The following is a 22,795-nucleotide window of genomic DNA, read 5'->3' on the forward strand; positions in this document are numbered from 1 at the left end:
AGACTCTCAATTGTCCTTAGGTATGAATAGTTGTCTGTCTCAGTGTGTCAGCTCTGTGATTGCTGGCTGATCAGTCAAGAGTGTACCTCGCATCTCAACTCACGTCAGCTGGCATACACTCAACAAAACTTTTCCTACCCTACCTCATTATAAAAATGCAATTTGTGAGAATATACAGTCCGAATATGGAATACTGCAGTTGCATTCAAATGAATTACACTTAATAAATATCCTGCATACAGTGCATAGTCTAAATAAATGGGATTTACTATGGTGGGAATCATTGGGCACATTATGAGTCCATTAGGACTATGATTCAGGGGCTATGATTCGATTATAAATATATTATTTATACATTTATAATTGTTAGATGGTATACTTTTATTTAGACTGCATATTATTATTATAAATTATTATTAATTTATTATATTTAATTATTAATAATATGAATATAAGACGCCTTTGACTGCTGACTTATGCAGGGTATGATCTTTTTTTTGTATTTTTTGGTGTTGAGTGGTGTTGACAATTTAGCAATATGAATGCAATATTTAAACTAGTTCCTTATTCTTTTTGTATTACATACAATTGTGTTGATCAAAGCACAGTCTATAATACATCAATACTAAACAAAATCAAAAACTACTATCTAATATTATTTTAAATGTTGGGGGTTTTGTCCTCAATGTCCTCCTATATAGAGGGAATTATTCCAAGTTTGTAAACATTAACAAAAACAAACAAAGAAAACGTTTAGAATGAAAAAGTAATCGACCTAACACTTGATCATTGATCATAGCACTATCATTGTTATCAACACCACCAATTTATGGATCGATCCGCTCTCCTCTTATGTTGTGTAATTCGTAAATAAAAACAGAATACAATGATTTGCAAATAATTTTTAACTTATAGTATATCCAATTGAATGCACTGCAAAGACAAGATATTTAATGTTCGAACTGAGACATTTTTTTTTTTTTTTGCAATTAATCATTAACTTAGAATTTAATGGCAGCAACACATTGTAAAAAGTTGGCACAGGGGGCATTTTTACCACTGTGTTAAAGGCCTACTGAAATGATTTTTTTTAAATTTAAACGGGGATAGCAGATCCATTCTACGTTTCATACTAGATCATTTTACGATATTGCCATATTTTTGCTGAAAGGATTTAGTATAGAACAACGACGATAACGTTCGCAACTTTTGGTCTCTGATAAAAAAAAGCCTTGCCTATACCGGAAGTAGCGTGACGTCACAGGAGGAAGGGCTGCTCACAATTTCCCATTGTTTTCAATGCAGCGAGAGAGATTCGGACCGAGAAAGCGACGATTACCCCATTAATTTGAGCGAGGATGAAAGATTCGTGGATGAGGAACGTGAGAGTGCAGGACGTATCTTTTTTCGCTCTGACCATAACTTAGGTACAAGGATTCATTGGATTCCACACTCTCTCCTTTTTCTATTGTGGATCACAGATTTGTATTTTAAACCACCTCGGATACTATACCCTCTTGAAAATGAGAGTCGAGAACGCGAAATGGACATTCACAGTGACTTTTATCTCCACGACAATACATCGGTGAAGCTCTTTAGCTACGGAGCTAACGTGATAGCATCGGGCTTAAATGCAGATAGAAACAAAATAAATAAACCCCTGACTGGAAGGATAGACCGAAAATCAACAATACTATTAAACCATGGACATGTAACTACACGGTTAATGCTTTCCAGGCTGGCGAAGCTTAACAATGTTGTTGCTAACAACGCCATTGAAGCTAACTTAGCAACAGGATCTCACAGAGCTATGCCAAAAACATTAGCTATCCACCTACGCCAGCCAGCCCTCATCTGCTCATCAACACCCGTGCTCACCTGCGTTCCAGCGATCAACGGAGCGACGAAAGACTTCACCCGATCATAGATGCGGTCGGCGGCCCGGAGACGGAGGAAGTCAAGGTGAGGTCACCGGCTAGCGCGTCTGCTATCCATCTCAAAGTCCTCCTGGTTGTGTTGCTGCAGCCATCCGCTAATACACCGATCCCACCTACAACTTTCTTCTTTGCAGTCTTCATTGTTCATTAAACAAATTGCAAAAGATTCACCAACACAGATGTCCAGAATACAGTGGAATTTTGAGATGAAAACAGAGCTTTTTGTATTGGATTCAATGGGGCCGAATACTTCCGTTTCAACGATTGACGTCACGCGCATACGTCATCATACATAGACGTTTTCAACCGGAAGTTTAGCGGGAAATTTAAAATTGCACTTTATAAGTTAACCCGGCCGTATTGGCATGTGTTGCAATGTTAAGATGTCATCATTGATATATAAACTATGAGACTGCGTGGTCGGTAGTAGTGGGTTTCAGTAGGCCTTTAAATGGCCTTTCCTTTTAACAACACTCAGTAAACGTTTGGGAACTGAGAAGACCCTTTTTTAAGCTTTTCAGGTGGAATTATTTCCCATTCTTGCTTGATGTACAGTTTAAGTTGTTCAACAGTCCGGGATCTCCGTTGTGGTATTTTAGGCTTCATATTGTGCCACACATTTTTAATGGTCAGGACTACAGGCAGGCCAGTCTAGTGCCCACACTATTTTACTATGAAGCCAGGCTGTTGTAACATGTGGTTTGGCATTGTCTTGCTGAAATAATCAGGGGCGTCCATGGTAACGTTGCTTGGATGGCAACATATGTTGCTCCAAAACCTGTATGTACATTTCAGCATTAATGGTGCCTTCACAGATGTGTAAGTTACCCATGCCACAACGTCCACAGTTTCCAAAAACAATTTGAAATGTGGACTCGTCAGACCACAGAACACTTTTACACTTTGCATCAGTCCATCTTAGATGAGCTCGGGCCCAACGAAGCCGGCGGCGTTTCTGGGTGTTGTTGATAAATGGCTTTCGCTTTGCATAGTACAGTTTTAATTTGCACTTACAGATGTAGCGACCAACTGTAGTTACTGACAGTGGTTTTCTGAAGTGTTCCTGAGCCCATGTGGTGATTTCCTTTACACACTGATGTCGCTTTTTGATGCAGTACCGCCTGAGGTATCGAAGGTCACAGGCATTTAATATTGGTTTTCAGCCTTGCTGCTTATGTGCAGTGATTTCTACAGATTATCTGAACCTTTTGATGATATTACAGACTGTAGATGGTGAAATGCCTAAATTTCTTGCAATAGCTGGTTGAGAAATTGTGTTCTTAAACAATTTGCTCACGCATTTGTTCACAAAGTGGTGACCCTCGTCCCATCCTTGTTTGTGAATGACTGAGCATTTCATGGAAGCTGCTTTTATACCCAATCATGGCACCCACCTGTTCCTAATTAGCCTGTTCACCTGTGGAATGTTCCAAATAAGTGTTTGATGAGCATTCCTCAACGTTCTCAGTCTTTTTTGCCACTTGTGCCAGCTTTTTTGAAACATGTTGCAGGCATCAAATTCCAAATGAGCTAATATTTGCAAAAAATAACAAAGTTTTCCGGTTCGAACGTTAAGTATCTTGTCTTTGCAGTCTATTCAATTGAATATAGGTTGAAAAGGATTTGCAAATCATTGTATTCTGTTTTTATTTACGATTTACACAACGTGCCAACTTCTCTGGTTTTGGGTTTTGTACTTAAGATACGAAGAAATGCAGTTTATTTGCCGTAATGGAGATGATTATCATTAGTGGCTCCACACTTTGTATGGAGATACACAATTAGCTTCTAGCTGCTTGTCAGCCAGGGGACTAAAATAAATACAATACCAGCCAGGGAGTATCGGCATTTGTGATTAACATTAAAATACATTAATTGACAAGAACAATCATGCACATTTTTACAAAAATCAGCCGTTACGATTTGGTGGCCGATCGATCGGCACATCCCTAAGCACAGTGGCAGCCTGCTAAATGATGTGCCTACATGGAAAGCAAGAGCTGTTATAATACTTTTATTGCCATCTAAAACCACAGATTGCCCAGACACTTTGCCGCCGGTCGCCATAAGCATCAAACTCATAGATATCCAACTGCCCATTCATATGACTGACAATGTTGACGCACTGTGGATATTATTTTTAATCTACTTGTTATTTTTGTATTCTTAGCTAGTAACTTTTTGCGGTAAAGTTAAAGTACCACAGATAGTCATACACACACTAGGTGTGGTGAAATTACTGTCTGCATTTGACCCATCCCCTTGTTCCACCCCCTGGGAGGTGAGGGAAGTAGTGAGCAGCAGCGGTGGCCGCGCTCAGGAATCATTTGTTGATTTAACCCCCAATTCCAACCCTTGATGCTGAGTGCCAAGCAGGGAGGTAATGGGTCCCATGTTTATAGTCTTTGGTATGACTCGGCCGGGGTTTGAACACACGACCTACCGATCTCAGGGCGGACACTTCATAAGACACTGGGCAGGTTTTTTTTAACACGGTTCCAATTAGACTTCTGAGGAATTGGACAAATCATGTAATACTTTCTTGTTTCACTACTGCTTTACATTCAAGCTTGTGCTCGGTTCGTTCCTCCGTGTGTGTCCATGCCGGATCTACGTTTGTACGACTGTATTTACCATAAGTCACAAACCCAAAAATGGAGCAAATATTTTAGGTTTTATTTTATATAATCTTGAAATGTATTTAAGTTAAGTTTTATTTTCTACAATGTGTATAAGTAACTGCATTGTATTTTTCATATATACTGTGAGAAAAAGAACGTTATGTACAGTAGTGTGAGCAGCATTCAGGTGGGAACCCTTGTCACGGGAGCTGTTGTGCCAGGATTGTTCTGAAATGGAATTTCTGGCCACATTTCAGATGCAATCTGGACGTAGAACTGAGTGCTCCGTGTCTGATTTTCTGCTCTCATTGAATCTACAGGTCAATAATTGCTGGAAAATAACCAATAGCAGGTATTAAAGCCGTGAAATACTGACAGAATCGTTGGGAAGATGTAATCCCGGTGTAACTATATCCGCAAACTGAGATATTTGATCGCCCATGCGATGTTGGTGATGGCAAGTATACTCTATTGTACCTTGTTTGCCCTCAACTGGAAAATGCAGCTGGATGTACTTGCTCAAATGTGTCATGCAGGCAAGCTGTTTGAGTTTGACGCGCCATTACACGGCCATTTTAGTTAGCGCTCAACTTTGTCGTGGAAGACCAATTGATTGTATTTGAGTGATTTAGAATGACATATTATTGGGCTCCCGCACACACACATTGTTGTATAGGTAGAAGTTAACATAAAAAAATCATTTTGCCAAGTAGTTTTTTGTAAATATGGATGCACAATTATCCATCCATCCATCTTCTTCCGCTTCTTCTGAGGTCGAGTCGCGGGGGCAGCAGCCTAAGCAGGGAAGCCCAGACTTCCCTCTCCCCAGCCACTTCGTCCAGCTCCTCCCGGGGGATCTTGAGGCGTTCCCAGGCCAGCCGGGAGACATAGTCTTCCCAACGTGTCCTGGGTCTTCCCTGTGGCCTCCTAACGGTCGAACGTGCCCGAAACACCTCCCTAGGGAGGCGTTCGGGTGGCATCCTGACCAGACTCCCGAACCACCTCATCTGGCTGCTCTCGATGTGTAGGAGCAGCGGCTTTACTTTGAGCTCCTCCCGGAAGACAGAGCTTCTCACCCTATCTCTAAGGGAAAGCCCCGCCACTTGGCGAAGGAAGCTTATTTCGGCCGATTGTACCCGTGATCTTGTCCTTTCGGTCATAACTCAAAGCTCATGACCATAGGTGAGGATGGGAACGTAGATCGACCGGTAAATTTAGAGCTTTGCCTTCCGGCTCAGCTCTTTCTTCACCACGATGAACAATTAATTGAAGATAAACTAGTTTAGTGTCATGTTTACACTGTGAAATGTATGTTAAAAGGTAAATAGTTGTTGATACTTATCTGAAGGGGTTTACATTCAAAGAGTATATGTCTTCTGTGAGTAATTGGTTTCATGTATAAATCATGAAGTGTAGCAAATAAGAACTTATATATAGTACTGCTATTAGCCCTATGTTAACCGGTTTTCCGCGGGTCATTAAAAAGCATTAAAAGTCATTAAATACATTTTGCGGAAATTAAAGCCTTAAATGGCATTAAAAAGCATTAAATATGATTCCCTGAGGCATTAAAAATATTCATTTACTTGCAATTGGCATCAAAAAAGACAACAAAACAATTCACCCGACCAACTTTTTCCAATTGGGAAGAAAAAAACTGCAGTTGAAGATTTTTTCCCAGTAAATATTGAAAGTCCATTTTATTGTTATGTTTGTTTACCTATCTGGGATAATTAAGTTATTGACCTTATTGGTTAAAAATACTACATTAATTAAAAATATGCTATTGCGTTTAAAAAGGTTAATTGCATTAAATTATATATTATGATTACATTAGTGCTTATTTGGCCACAGTTAATGTAAACGTTTCAACTATATGACATTATCATTGTCAAATGCTTACAATTAGTCTATACAGATTTTTTTTTAAATTCTATATATACTAATCTGCAGTAAGACATGCATGGGTATTATATTTTTTTAAGTTGCATTAAAAATGCATTAGAAGCAATACATTAGATGTGCTGATACCTGCAGAAACTCTGGTCAGTATAGTGGAGGCTGTGTACTTATGTGAAGTGATGGTGTATATTTACATGTTTATATTTTGTTATAAATATACTGGATATGTAAATGATATTTGTACTTACCTGTAACTAATGATCTTAGAGGAATGTAACTCTTTGCATATGAGAATTTTGAATTTCAATATAGACGCAATCTGGACGAAGAGCTGAGTGCTCCCTGTCTGACTTCATATGATCTTTATCTACATATACTGTATATTGCTACAACATTCACACTCACTAGGGCCAATTTAGAGTTGACAATCAACATATGTCCAGGTGCATGTCTTTGGAGATGGGAGGACATCCAAGAACCCACGCAGTCACGGGGACAACATGTAAAGTCCACGCAGAAAGACCCCGAGCCCAGGAATCAAACCCACAACCTTATTATTGTGAGGCACAAGCACTAACCACTGCTCCAGTGTGCTGCCCAGACAAGACATGTACCAGGTAAAACACACATTGTTCAAATTAAAAAAACAAATTTTAGGAACTCGTTGCAAAATTAAATTTTCAAACTGAAATTTGTCTTGCATTAGTTTACACTACGTGGGCGGTTTTGACTACGCTAATAATTAGCGACAAGCCAAAGACAAGCTGTATCGTCTAAATGTGCACAGCAGAGATGCTAGTTAACTACATACTATTGAAACCTCTAGTGTCAGGTTTTAAAGCAGCGCTTGCAGAGAAGCGCTTCTGTGGTCAAAGTGTCACCTTTATTGTGAGCTTTGAAGCCAAAACACCTCCATTTTGGCACCCTCTTTATTAATCAGTAAAATTAACGTCTTAGTTATTATTCTCCTCCACATTGTTACTGTTTGTATGCGCTCTGTGTGTGCGTGCTGACACATTCAACATGTGCCTCAGCTCAGCAACGTCACAGCATTTCAGTACTTTTCTGTACTTTTCTGAATAAAGGAGACCACAATTTATTTTTATAATTGGCTTTATTTTTACAAAAAATCTTAGGGTACATTAAACTTATGTTTCTTATTGCAGTTAAGTCCTTAAATAAAATAGTGAACATACTCGACAACTTGTCTTTTAGTAGTAAGTAAACAAACAAAGGCTCCTAATATGGCTGCTAACGTATGCAGTAAGATATTGTGTCATTTATCATTCTATTATTTTGTCAACAATATTAAGGATAAGCGGTAAAAAAATGAATTATCAATCTACATGTTCATTTACTGCTAATATCTGCTTATGTCCTGTTTCAACGTGTCTACACTACTGTTAAAATTTAATAATCACTTATTCTTCTGTTGTTTGATACTTTACATTAGTTTTGGATGATACCACAAATGTGGGTATCAATCCGATACCAAGTAGTTACAGGATCATACATTGGTCATATTCAAAGTCTGCATGTGTCCAGGGACATATTTCCTGAGTTTATAAACATAATCCATCCATCCATCCATCCATCTTCTTCCGCTTATCCGAGGTTGGGTCGCGGGGGCAGCAGCCTAAGCAGGGAAGCCCAGACTTTCCTCTCCCCAGCCACTTCGTCCAGCTCCTCCCGGGGGATCCCGAGGCGTTCCCAGGCCAGCCGGGAGACATAGTTTTCCCAACGTGTCCTGGGTCTTCCCCGTGGCCTCCTACCGGTTGGACGTGCCCTAAACACCTCCCGAGGGAGGCGTTCGGGTGGCATCCTGACCAGATGCCCGAACCACCTCATCTGGCTCCTCTCGATGTGGCGGTATATATGAACATATATATATATATATATATATATATATATAAACATAATATACATTTAAAAAAAACGAAAGAAGATGTAATGCCAAAAAATATCGACATAATGATAGTAGTATCGGCTCGATACGTGCTTGTACTTGATATCATTACAGTGGATGTTAGGTGTAGATCCACCAATGGCGTTTGTTTACATTTTGACGCCGGTGAGCTACGGTGTGTAGTGAAGCATGTTTAGCTATTCCTCGTTCTGCAGGGATGATATTTGTAAGAAACATACTTTATTTGTCGCCATGGAGACCGGGATTAGTGATTTAGAAGTAGCTACAACACTGCCGACGGCGGATGGACTTTAGCTGCTAGTTAGCTAGCCATGTCTTAAAGCACCTCTTCCTGAGGGTGTTTCAGTGTTATAACTTCACCTTTATCATTAGTTGTTAAGCCAAAATGTGTCTGTTCTCCCTTTTCTGTCTACACACTGTGTCTGCTTGTAAGTAGATTGTGTCCCGCTGAACATGCTCCTCTGCTCGTAAATCAGCAATCTCACGACGTGACTTTGAAGCAGGCGTGGGGGGGTGCGGGACCGGTACGTTTCAGGGACGGTATCATACCGAAAATGATTCATTAGTATCGCGGTACTATACTAATACCGGTATACCGTACAACCATAATACATTAATAATCAATATTTGGACATTTGTCCATTGATTCAAGTTTGTCCACATCCTAATTGTGATGCATTGAAGACTCGATCATTGTTGATTGATTTACTATAAAGTTGCTTGCTGTATCAAAGAAAGTTGTAATCTCTAGGCAGCAAAGAACAAATGTCACACATTTAAGATCAGTGGAACTCAAATTACAAAAGATGGTAGAGGAAATGTAACCAACATTAAGAAAATGCTTCATCCAACCGTACTTGGGTTTGTCAGCAATGTCATTCCCCCCTTTGAAATTCCACCAATCGCGATCCCCTTCTCCTGCACACCATATTGATAAACAGGTATAACGACAATGTTTGCAATTAGGGGACTTCTGCTTAGCTAAGATAAGACACTCAAGGGCTGCAATGGGAGGTTTTGATTCATAGCTGCTCTCGAATTAAAAAAAAAAGAATGTGACTTTGAATCGAGTTGAATGATGTAAAGAAAGACGAATCATTTACCATGACCCGAGGAAGGTGTGAGGATTGTTTCTTCCATTACAGGTCTCCTGTCAAGCAGCATAGCCATGAGGCATCACGACATTTCACAGCTAAAATAGGATGCTTCATATAATGTTTTATTTCATTGCGTTCATTCAAGTTTATGCGAGACCCAAATGGTGGCCTTTATAAGACTCCTTCGCAAAACATTCATGCATGCCACTTGCCAGTTAGGAAGAAATCAAAAAAAGAAATAAATAATTTACTTGAGAAAGACTGGGCCCGGTTTCTTTAAGAGATAAGAATAAGTGAGTGTATTTCCTTCAATGCATATTGAGTGACTGAAGATGAGAAGGTCCAATTGGAAAAATGGACCCTGACAAAATGTGTCACCATTTCAACAGTACAGAACCATGATTCTAGTTTTTTTTTAATAGACATGCAATATGGCTTGGTGGCGATAACGTCCGGGCATAAATGCACTCCTTTTTGGAGGGTTGGATTTTTCCAAGTTTCACAATGCCTCATGTCATCTATTTGCAACGTCTCAATGACTAGTACAAGATTCTAACATGGCTTTGTAAAGCATATTAAAGTTGCTCGGTTTGACGGAGTTAGGGCTGGAAGAGAGCGTGGCCATCTCATTAAAATACAAATGTAATGAGTCCCGCCATGGCCACACACGGCCTTCCGACCGGAGTGTTAAGTGGAAATATCTGTGTCAGTTTCTCACATTCTGTAGGTATAAACTAGAGAGAGTAATGTATTAGTGTCCGAAAAAGGTTCAGCTGAGTGTATTTCTCTGAAATCAGAACACTAAGGAGAGATGGCAAGGAAGATTTTAGTTTTCATATAGACGAGTATATGCTGCAAGAGGTGCTCAAAAGAATCGATTCACATCCAAATCGCAATTCTTATTTACTCCAATTCTAAATCGATTTATCATTTTCCAAAAATGTTTTTTCTTTATTTACATTTTTTTACATCAAATTCTTTAAAATATGTTTTAAGGCCATCTCTAACTTGCATCATACATCATCAACTCAAAGGTGGTTTTGTAACCTGTCACCTCTTTTGAAACGGATTTATTATAATAATAGTAATAATGATATATGACAGGGGTTAGTACATTTGCCTCACAATACAAAGGTCCTGGGTTCGATCCTGGGCTCTGGATTTTTCTGTGTGGAGTTTGCATTTTCTCTCTGTGACTGCGTGGGTTCCCTCCGGGTACTCCGGCTTCCTCCCACCTCCAAAGACATGCACCTGGGGATAGGTTGATTGGCAAAACTAAATCGGCCCTAGTGTGTGAATGTGAGTTTGAATGTTGTCTGTCTATCTGTGTTGGCTCTGCAATGAGGTGGCGACTTGTCCAGGGTGTACACCGCCTTCCGCCCGAATACAGCAGAGGTAGGTTCCAGCACCCCCCGCGATACGTAAGGGACAAGCGGTAGAAAATGGATGGATGGATGGATATAATATATCAAATAATACTTGCGAGAATGTGTTTGAGTCGAGAATCGTGTTGAATCCAGAATCTACTCTGAATCGAATCGTCACCCCGAGAATCGTGATCAAATCGTGAGGTGCCTATTGATTCCACCTATAGCAGCTGCATGGTCAGCCTCACAAACAGGAAATCTCCTTTGGAACATCTCTGTGTGGTGTGTGCATGTTCCTATGCATGTGGGGCTTTTCTACAGGTCTTCAGCTTCCTTCCACATAGCAAAATCATGCATGTTAGGCTGTTTGGAGAGTTCAAATTGTTGACAGAATGAAATATTGTTTGTATATATGTTCCCTGTGATTGAGTTTTGACCAGGTAAGGAACAATTTCTAAAAAAAATCTGAAATTGGAGTACGTGTGTTGCATGGATCACATATTTTGTCTGTGTTGAAAAGTAAGCCCATTTGATTTTCACATAATGACGGGGACAGAATCATCGAATTGGCCAATTAAACTAAGTTTACTGTTAAATGTTAAAATATCTGTTAAAATGTCACGGAAATTGATTTTAAAAAAAGGCGACTGAAATACTGTCTTTTTTTTTTACAGCCTTGAGCTATCAACCATCAAGCACCCTAAAGAACAGCAGCACACTTACAGCCTTCACAATAAGTGCCGTGTGGTCTAACAAAATCAAGGTTTCAAAAAAGTATCTTGCATAAGCACTTTGAATTTATAGCACTCAATGGTATATTTATGTTACACAATTATTATGCTTTGACTTAATATACTTGTCAAAACTGTCCAATGATGTATTGCAACAATAAATGGAAGGATGTTTGCATTTAAAATATTTCATTTTTGTTTTGATATAAAGTGGACATACACAAAAGTAGTCCCAGAGAGGCAACTAACAATTTGCAGTCATGTTGTTGTGATAATAGACTATACTGTACATTAAAAAATAGCTAACATTAGTAGCTGACCTTTGCCAGGTCGCTATCATTAGCTGACAACAAACAAAGCTAATGTTCGTAAGAGCTTACAACTCTTTGGAAAGTTAGCACCCTCTAAAAAGTGTGTAAAAGTTTTCAAACAGTAGTTGCATGTCCCTTGGCAAGTTTCACTGCAATAAGTTGTTCGTAGTTATTTGTAGTACATTCTATTGTTTCATGTTGGCCACACGGCCTAGTGGCCTAGTAATTAGCTAGTAGGCCACACAGTCAGGAGACCGGGGAGATCTGGGTTCTCTGTTTGAACACCTCCATGTGGAGGAGGGCTGCACAATTTTGAGAAAAACCTAAATGGGATTTTTCTCTCCAAAATTGCGATTCGATTTTCGATTTTTATATTAAAAAAAATAAAATGCATATATCTGTGAAAATAACGAGTAAAGAAGACATGTTACTTATACTATGTTTACACTGCAGTCCAAAGTGGCCCAAATCTGATTTTTTTTAATCTGATTTTTTCCAGCTGTTTACACTGCAAGTAAAATGTGATCTTTATCAGACTCCAGTATAAATGTGCACAGGCCCCAATGTGGCCCTATTGCATCCCCGACGTCACTTGCATGCGCAATTCGATAAAGTGAAAACAAAGGAAGTTGAACAAAGAAGTCGCTACTTTACGGAGCCCTTAAAGGGACATGGGGGAAAACATTTTTTGTAAGATATGTACAAGATACATATCTAAAAAAATTAAGGTTTTAGAATGGCTTTCCCAAAGTCCTGACTTAAACGTGTGGACAATGCTGAAGAAACAAGTCCATGTCAGAAAACCAACAAATTTAGCTGAACTGCACCAATTTTGTCAAGAGGAGTGGTCAAAAATTCAACCAGAAGCTTGCCAGAAGCTTGTGGATGGCTACCAAAAGTGCCTTATTGCAGTGAAACTTGTCAAGGGACATGTAACCAAATATTAACATTGCTGTATGTATACTTTTGACCCAGCAGATTTGGTCACATTTTCAGTAGACCCATAATAAATTCATAAAAGAACCAAACTTCATGAATGTTTTTTGTGACAAACAAGTATGTGCTCCAATCACTCTGTCACAAAAAAATAAGAGTGGTAGAGATTATTGGAAACTCAAGACAGCCATGACATTATGTTCTTTACAAGTGTATGTAAACTTTTGACCACGACTGTATTTCCCATCCAATTTAAAGCTGGAATGTTACCACATTTGGCTTTGTAATCGTATTTAGTTTCTGTTACTTTGCGGAACTTATCCTTGGTGAATCGCAAGGCTCTCTGTCTGTTCTTCCTGTGTGTGTGTGTGTGAAGCTGGCGCCCCCGCTCTCTGCCCACCGGCTTAGTGTGTTCAGTTAATTCTACTGTCAAATAAACACGCTCAGGTGCTGAGAGTGATGCAGAGAGTGAGACCTATTTCTCCCTGTTTGAAGCAAGAGACGAACAAACCAGGCTCAACAATTGTGATTAGCGAACATGGCTTTCACTGAAATGCCGGTGAAGGCAGAGAAAAAAAAAAACCTCAGCCTTTGCGGTTTCATACCGCACTAATTAAAAACCTTCATGTCGATTAATTGTGCAGCTCTAGTGTGGAGTTTGCATGTTCTCCCCGTGTGGTTGTGGATTGTTCCCTGGCTTCCTACCACATTCCTAAAATATGCATGTTAGGTTAATTGAAGATTTAAAATTGTCAATACTGTAGGTATACATGTGAGTGTGAATGGTGGTTATATCTGTATGTGTCCTGCGATTGGCTGGCGACCAGTCTAGGGTGTACCTCGCCGATGTCAGCTGGGATAAACTCCAGCTTACCCGCGACCCTCGTGAGGATAAGCGGTATTGAAAATACCACTTATACCGCCGAGAAAGAAATAATGGAATTTCAATGGGGAAAATGTATTTGATTTGTCACAGAACAAATTAAACTCGCAAACCAAGGTACAATTGTATAGGACTTAGAAAATCAATGAGGTTTTAATTTTCCTCGGAACAAATTAGAAAACACGACAATGTACAGCAGTGAAAACAGTAATTTAACCAAACTCTGTAATCGTCATCTTCTTACACCCAAACTGCATTGAATAGTGTATTTTTTTTCCGACGAACATGTTTGAATACCATTGTTTTTAGGGCTAATCAATTTTAATTTGCAAAGCATTGAAAGTAGGACACAAATGGCAAATGAAATAGAAGAAAATAAATTATAGGTAAAGCATTAAATACAAATAAAGAGGGAACCTATAATATGCAAAAATGCATTTTTTTCCACAACTATGCAATGATTGACATGTAATCTGAGGCTGGATTATTTTTGCCCTTTGTGTTTGGAGCTGTGCAATCATATTAAAGGTCAGACAAACAACGACAACAGAAAACTCCTCTTTGCTCCAGCCACACGTCAGTATTGCTTTTTACCGGGAACTAAAACTCAGATTTTTCAATACTGAAATGTAGCCTCACACCTACCATGTGACAACCATGAGAATCAATAAACTCATTTCAAGAAATCTGATGGAAATCTTCTGCGATAAAAAGGAGAAAAGCCTAAGAGTTGTCAGCAAAACAGACTTCCGACACAGTACTCTGCTCTGTAAAACGATTAGGCTGTCATTAATGCATCCTCAGTGGATGAAAATCTTTCCTGATAAAGTTGGCAGCTGAAGATGTATTGACCTTTAATCAAAGGAGCTTTCTGAATAATAATAACAAAACAACAATATTAGATTTCTGGAATTATGTTCATGTCATGCTGTATTGTTCATAAGGTTATCTCATTAGGGCTATTTTTCAGGTACAGACTGTTCATTCTATGCGGCCCATCGAGAGCTTGCTACTGTTTTTATATTCATCTAAAACATTGTTGCAGATTGACATTGTGGTTCAGTCATTTTTAGTCACCTAGTGAAACACATTGAGTATGGCTTTTCAAATGAGTTTGCCTAAAAAATACCTCATGGTTGAGTAGCTAAAGATGGTGAATTATCTGGGGTATACCAAAGTGTCACGTTGATTCCTGAATTCCTGCTTGACTTGTATAATGTTTCTACTGCCCGTTGCCTGTAAATGACTTTCTGCCTACACATCGCTTGCCTTCTCTGCATACTGGGATCATGGCAACAGCAATCATGCGCCACTGACAGTCTTGAGATAACCCACTTTTTTCAACAGTCTTATATCCATATCTCCATAGCTGAATTAGCCAAAGTAAAACATGTATATCATCTTCTCTGACGTTGCCAGAGCTTAATAAAGCCATCTGTTCATCGATCATCTTACACATCATTCATTAGTAGTAATTCCCATACATTTTATATTGTAAAGTAAGTGTGTAAGACATATCCAAGCCTTCAACCTGGAGAAAAAGATCTGCTGGTAGATGCAGAATTGGGCCCTAGTGAAAAGCAGGGATCTACTGTCAAATAAATAAAAGCCCTTCACAATACAGCCTTTTGATGTGATAAATCAGGTCACCAGTAAGCTGCAAATAACTTTAAAGACCAAATTAAATTCCATTAAAAATGCTTTTTCCAACAATCCTGAAATAAGGATTCCTAAACTGTTTAAACTGATAAAATTAATACCTTGGACTTGGAGCGATGCCTGCTAAACATGTCTCTAAATGTGTCAAGTCACAAAAAAGTACCGATTCAGTGAGCCAAATGATTTCCTACTGATACATAAAACTTTTCCCTTAATAAAAATGCTAACAGCCTTGATTGATTAAAAAAAGAGAGGGGATATAACCTCCTGGGATCTAGCATCCTCTGTAGTGGAACGTTGGGTTTTGCATAACAGGGCTATTTATTTTCGAAATCTGCAACTGACAAAAACAAAAGTCCACTGTAGAGGATATGCACACATGGAGCTTTAAAAGGACAATGAGGACATTTCTAGTAAAATGCACTATCAGCAAAAAGCCCTCCTTTACAATGTCATGCATATGAGATTAAAAACACTATGATGATGTTAGGTTAAGTGCTGAGCCAAAGACAGAACAACTCACCATATAGTTGGCGATTCGGATCCTTCTACTTCTAGATAATCCGACTTCTCCTCCATTTGAAATTCAGTGAACACCAATGAGATGGTATCCCCCGGGTCAGCCAGGATAGTCCATTTACATTCCCCACTGCTACCCAGTCCTCCAGCGCCAGGGGAGTCCCCGCTGGAGAAATCAAAGCTGGATATGAAGCCACTGGAGCCCCTCAGGGTGCCGCCACACGTGTCCTCCGCTGCCGGGTACCAAAAAGAAAAGCAAAGTGAGGAGGGAAGAGAGTTCAACAAGTGGAACATTCTATCTGTGTTCTAAGATAAATGCAACACTAAGAAAAAAAACTGCAGAGAGAAAGTGTTAAAACCACAGCTGTCTAGATCGTGTCCACCTCTAACATTTTACAACAACGCATTATGTAACAAAAGTGCATTATGTAATAATTAAATACCTTTTCACCTCATTATGTATTAACAAGATGGCGGCGCATGGGTATGCTGTGGCTCACTCATGCTCTTGGGAGTGTAGAGCGATTTGGCAAAAAACACCCGTCATTTCTGTCAATTTCATGGCTGGCTCAAAGCGTGAACACTCTGTGATCACATACGACCGACAGACAATTCTGGATGTGGATGGATCGGGTCGTTATAGACTGAAAGATGCATGTACGGTGGACCTCCTCGCTAGCATGGGAATACTTCGTGGGCTACATCGAGCGGCCTTTGTAGCAGCGGAGTCAAGTGCTAGCGGTGACCGCCAATGGAGACGACATAAGCGGTGCGAGCGGAAGCAGAAGCGGGGATGCCGAGCGGGGCTAACAACAAAGAGAAAAGCTAACCAAAGAAGCGTGGAGTCTCCGGGTAAGAAGCCATTTAAACTAGAACTAGCCGGCGTCAGGCTGGATAATCCCTGCACACATAGCAATTCTCTTAGAATAAAACCCAACTCACATAATGTTTTTTCTTTTGTGACCGTGTCAGAGGCAGACATACATTGTACTGAGGTAGCTAACTATGATGCGTTCAGTTTATCGCAACATCAAGCAAACAATCTGAATATCCCCGTCGTATCAATTCCTAGATATGGTCGAAACTATTTAAAGTGCAATACACATAATAAACGCAACATTATTAGTATTGCTACTTCGGATAATTTCAACAAACAATCCTCAAAACAGCCCACTACCTAAAATATGGGCTTTTTAAACATAAGATCATTATCTTCCAAAACGTTATTAGTTAATGAAGTCATTAGAGACAACAAACTTGACGTCGATGGTCTCGCCGAGACCTGGCTCAAACCAGACGATTTTTTTGCGCTAAATGAGGCATCTCCTCCTAACTATACCAATACACATGTTGCCCGACCTCTTAAAAGGGGAGGGTGTGTCACACTGATATACAATGAAAACTATAATCTTACACCTAACCTAAATAATAAATATAACTCGTTTGAGGTGCTCACTTTGAGGTTTGTCACACCGCTGCCTCTCCACCTGGCTGTTATCTACCGCCTCCCTGGGCCCTATTCGGACTTCATCAGTGAGTTCTCAGAGTTTGTTGCTGATCTAGTGACGCACGCCGACATTATAATCATAATGGGGGACTTTAATATCCATATGAATACCCCATCGGACCCTCCATGCGTGGCGCTCCAGACTATAATTGATAGCTGTGGTCTTACACTAATAATAAATGAACCCACGCATCGCAACGGTAATACGATAGATCTAGTGCTTGTCAGGGGTGTCACCACCTCTAAAGTTACAATACTCCTGTACACTAAAGTAATGTCCGATCATTACCTTATAAAATTCGAAGTTCTGACTCATTGTCAACAAACTAATAATAATAATAATAACTACTATAGCAGCCGCAACATTAATGCTACCACAACGACGACTCTTACTGACCTACTGCCTTCGGTAATGGCTCCATTCCCAAATTATGTGGGCTCTATTGATAACCTCACTAACAACTTTAATGACGCCCTGCGCAACACCATTGATAGTGTAGCACCGCTAAAGCTAAAAAGAGCCCCTAAAAGGCGTACCCCATGGTTTACAGAAGAAACTAAAGCCCAGAAATTATCATGTAGAAAGCTGGAACGCAAATGGCGTGCAACTAAACTTGAGGTTTTCCATCAAGCATGGTATGATAGTTTAATAACTTATAAACGCATGCTTACCTCAGCTAAAGCTAAATATTACTCAAATCTCATCCACCTCAACAAAAATGATCCTAAATTTCTGTTTAGTACAGTAGCATCGCTAACCCAACAAGGGACTCCTCCCAGTAGCTCCACCCACTCAGCAGATGACTTTATGAATTTCTTTAATAAGAAAATTGAAGTCATTAGAAAAGAGATTAAAGACAATGCATCTCAGCTACCACTGGGTTCCATTAATACAAATACGACTGTATATACGACGGATACCGCCCTCCAAAATAGTTTCTCTCTCTTTGATGAAATAACATTGGAGGAATTGTCAAAATGTGTAAATGGGACAAAACAAACAACATGTTTACTTGACCCAATTCCTGGGAAACTTATCAAGGAGCTTTTTGTATTATTAGGTCCATCAGTGTTAAATATTATAAACTTATCACTTTCCTCTGGCACTGTTCCCCTAGCATTCAAAAAAGCGGTTATTCATCCTCTACTCAAAAGACCTAACCTCAATCCTGATCTCCTGGTAAACTACCGGCCGGTGTCCCACCTTCCGTTTATCTCGAAAATCCTCGAAAAAATTGTAGCACAGCAGATAAATGAACACTTAGCGTCTAACAATCTCTGTGAACCTTTTCAGTCCGGTTTCAGGGCAAATCACTCTACGGAGACAGCCCTCGCAAAAATGACTAATGATCTATTGCTAACGATGGATTCTGATGCGTCATCTATGTTGCTGCTTCTTGATCTTAGCGCCGCTTTCGATACTGTTGATCATAATATTTTATTAGAGCGTATCAAAACGCGTATTGGGATGACAGACTTAGCCTTGTCTTGGTTGAACTCTTATCTTACTGACAGGATGCAGTGTGTCTCCCATAACAATGTGACCTCGGACTATGTTAAGGTAACGTGCGAAGTTCCCCAGGGTTCGGTTCTTGGCCCTGCACTCTTTAGTATTTACATGCTGCCGCTAGGTGACATCATACGAAAATACGGTGTTAGCTTTCACTGTTATGCTGATGACACCCAACTCTACATGCCCTTAAAGCTGACCAACACGCCGGATTGTAGTCAGCTGGAGGCGTGTCTTAATGAAATTAAACAATGGATGTCCGCTAACTTTTTGCAACTCAACGCTAAGAAAACGGAAATGCTGATTATCGGTCCTGCTCAACACCGACATCTATTTAATAATACCACCTTAACATTTGACAACCAAACAATTAAACAAGGCGACTCGGTAAAGAATCTGGGTATTATCTTCGACCCAACTCTCTCGTTTGAGTCACACATTAAGAGTGTTACCAAAACGGCCTTCTTTCATCTCCGTAATATCGCTAAAATTCGTTCCATTTTGTCCACAAGCGATGCTGAGATCATTATCCATGCGTTCGTTACATCTCGTCTCGATTACTGTAACGTTTTATTTTCGGGCCTCCCTATGTCTAGCATTAAAAGATTACAGATGGTACAAAATGTGGCTGCTAGACTTTTGACAAAAACAAGAAAGTTTGATCATATTACGCCTATACTGGCTCACTTGCACTGGCTTCCTGTGCACCTAAGATGCGACTTTAAGGTTTTACTACTTACGTATAAAATACTACACGGTCAAGTTCCTGCCTATCTTGCCGATTGTATTGTACCATATGTCCCGGCAAGAAATCTGCGTTCAAAGAACTCCGGCTTATTAGTGATTCCCAGAGCCCAAAAAAAGTCTGCGGGCTATAGAGCGTTTTCTATTCGGGCTCCAATACTATGGAATGCCCTCCCGGTAAAAGTTAGGGATGCTACCTCAGTAGAAGCATTTAAGTCTCATCTTAAAACTCATTTATATACTCTAGCCTTTAAATAGACTCCCTTTTTAGACCAGTTGATCTGCCGTTTCTTTTCTTTTCTTTTCTACTCTGCTCCCAACCCGGGGTGGACCGCTAGCCTGTCCATCAGATGGGGACATCTCTACGCTGCTGACCCGTCTCCACTCGGGATGGTTCCTGCTGGCCCCACTATGGACTGGACTTTCACTGATGTGTTGGACTTTCACAATATTATGTCAGACCCACTCGACATCCATTGCTTTCGGTCTCCCCTAGAGGGGGTTGGGGGGGTTATCCACATATGCGGTCCTCTCCAAGGTTTCTCATAGTCATTCACATTGACGTCCCACTGGGGTGAGTTTTCCTTGCCCGTATGTGGGCTCTGTACCGAGGATGTTGTTGTGGCTTGTACAGCCCTTTGAGACACTTGTGATTTAGGGCTATATAAATAAACATTGATTGATTGATTGATTGATTGATTAATGCCAAATTTTGTAATGATCGGCCTCATTTTGTAAAATAAAAATATTGAACGCATGTTGTAATAAACTTGGATGCGTTTTGTAATAACTTGTTACATATTGCAAAGGTTATTACAAAATGGGGCTGCTGCAGTTTTTTTTTAATACAATGGAACAATTTGTTGCATTATGTAATGATCCACATCAATTATGCCTTAATTCGAAATACCATCCCAACACAAAACATTTCATCTTCATTATAATTATTTTTTAGAATCTAGTAGGCTGTTTCATTGGTCATGCATGAATTAAAAGTAATTTTATTAATTTTAATAGAGAATTTGATGGCAAGCTTAAGACTGAAGTTCCAATAATGAGGTATTACTGACATGAACATGACCCATGCACTGAAATATGCAATACAATATGGATTAGGTTAATTCTATACTATACTTGATACCAAGAATTAAAAAAACAACCTAATACAAATATGAAAAAATATTTATTCCAACAATGTTCTTGTTTTTCAAAAATATTGTGTTGAAAATCTAGATAACATGTTACATATTACAAAAAATATAACAGAATGCGTTCAAGTTTTATTGCAAATGCAGTAAATTATCACAAAATGTGGTGTTACATAATGCACTATTATTACATAACACATTGTTACACATACTCAAGTATTTGTAAATACTGCCAGTGCAACTGAGACATTGTTGAAAATCAAATGATTGATCAAATGATTGCCCCCTTTTATTTGACAGTTGAGTGCATGTGGAATCCTTGTCGTTTTCCTGCAACATGGTTTCAATGTGAGAGGACAAAGCCTTCATTTTGAAGTATTTCATTAGAATGTCTCATATATATTTCAGGAAAACAAACAAATGGTGATTAACAGGGCTTATAATGCTGTGAAATTGTAAATGTTTCCAATGTGGAGAGCACGACACATCAGCTGCATGTTAATGTGCTCTAATATAGTAGTGGCTGTCTTTCAATCTGCATCTCTTTTCACGGATTTTCCCCGCTCGCTCACCTCAGACTCTCCCCCCTATCCCCTTATCGGTTTTATTTTTCTTAAGATTTCTAATGTTGGCAGTGTCTTCAAACTGGCTTCATATAATTCAACTCGCACATGTCATGCTGTGCCAGTTGAAGCCTTTGAAGGATCAATGATGTCGAAATGGCCAGCTTTGACACATTCCTTTGCACTTCATTACACGATTGGTCAAGGAGCGAATAAACGGAAAAAATCCAGAAAGAGATGAAGAAATAGTAATAATGTGGAGACCAAAGATTGCCATTAGCTTTATCGCTGTCTTTTCAGAAAGTATCCAAATCACAGAAATTGGTCAACGACTTTATGGGGAAGTTGACTTTGACATTCTAGCTATGATTCCGATGAAACCGCCACTCAAGACAAGCTTTCATTTGCACTAGGGACTGTTGAAATCAAGGTTTTACTGATCATCCGTAAGCGAGATAGGCCGATACCAATACCAACACCAATCACATGCATTAACTGTATAGTTTTTACAATTCATTCATGGTGAGTGCTATATACAATTTAAGAATATCAACACAATATTCAAACTAGTTCCTTATTCACTTTTCTTACACAAGCATTGTTTGGGCAAAACAATATGAATGGTACACAATTACAAAACAGAAGCATTGCTATCCAACTAATTTGAATCCTTTGGTTTTTGCATGAAAAGTCGTTTTATGTCCAGTGAATCATTCCCTGAACGTGTAAACATTAACAAAAACAAAAAAATATATATTTTTAGAAACTAAAAATGTCGACCTAATCACTGTATTTATCGATTATATATAGAGATGTCCGATAATGGCTTTTTTGTAGATATCCGATATTGTCCAACTCTTAATTACCGATTAAGAGATATCAACCGATACCGATATATACAGTCGTGGAATTAACACATTGTCATGCCTAATTTTGTTGTGATGCCCCGCTGGATGCATTAAACAATGTAACAAGGTTTTCCAAAATAAATTAACTCAAGTTATGGAAAAAAATGCCAACATGGCACTGCCATATTTATTATTGAAGTCACAAAGTGCATTATTTGTTTTAACATGCCTCAAAACAGCAGCTTGGAATTTGGGACATGCTCTCCCTGAGAGAGCATGAGGAGGTTGGGGGGGGGGGGGGCGCGTATATTGTAGCGTCCCGGAAGAGTTAGTGCTGCAAGGGGTTCTGGGTATTTGTTCTGTTGTGTTTATGTTGTGTTACAGTGCGGATGTTCTCCCAGAATGTGTTTGCCATTCTTGTTTGGTGTGGGTTCACAGTGTGGCGCATATTTGTAACAGTGTTAAAGTGGTTTATACGGTCACCCTCAGTGTGACTTGTATGGCTGTTGACCAAGTATGACTTGCATTCACTTGTGTGTGTGAAAAGCCGTAGATATTATGTGACTGGACCGGCACGCAAAGGCA

At 39.5% G+C, this 22,795-nt stretch overlaps 1 protein-coding gene across 3 annotated transcripts in view; it reads right to left on the bottom strand.

Moving 5' to 3' along the window:
* LOC133660203 (CUB and sushi domain-containing protein 3-like) overlaps positions 1 to 22,795 on the bottom strand; it is a 616,484-nt gene that overhangs the window by 394,932 nt on the left and 198,757 nt on the right. For all 3 annotated transcript variants that reach the window (XM_062063483.1, XM_062063482.1, XM_062063484.1), the window contains exon 5: positions 15,895 to 16,123. In XM_062063483.1, coding sequence (XP_061919467.1) covers positions 15,895 to 16,123 — 229 coding nt within the window. The remainder of the gene's footprint in view (positions 1 to 15,894; positions 16,124 to 22,795) is intronic.

The sequence above is a fragment of the Entelurus aequoreus genome, linkage group LG11 (assembly GCF_033978785.1).
Source record: "Entelurus aequoreus isolate RoL-2023_Sb linkage group LG11, RoL_Eaeq_v1.1, whole genome shotgun sequence".
Classification (NCBI taxonomy): Eukaryota; Metazoa; Chordata; class Actinopteri; order Syngnathiformes; family Syngnathidae; genus Entelurus; species Entelurus aequoreus.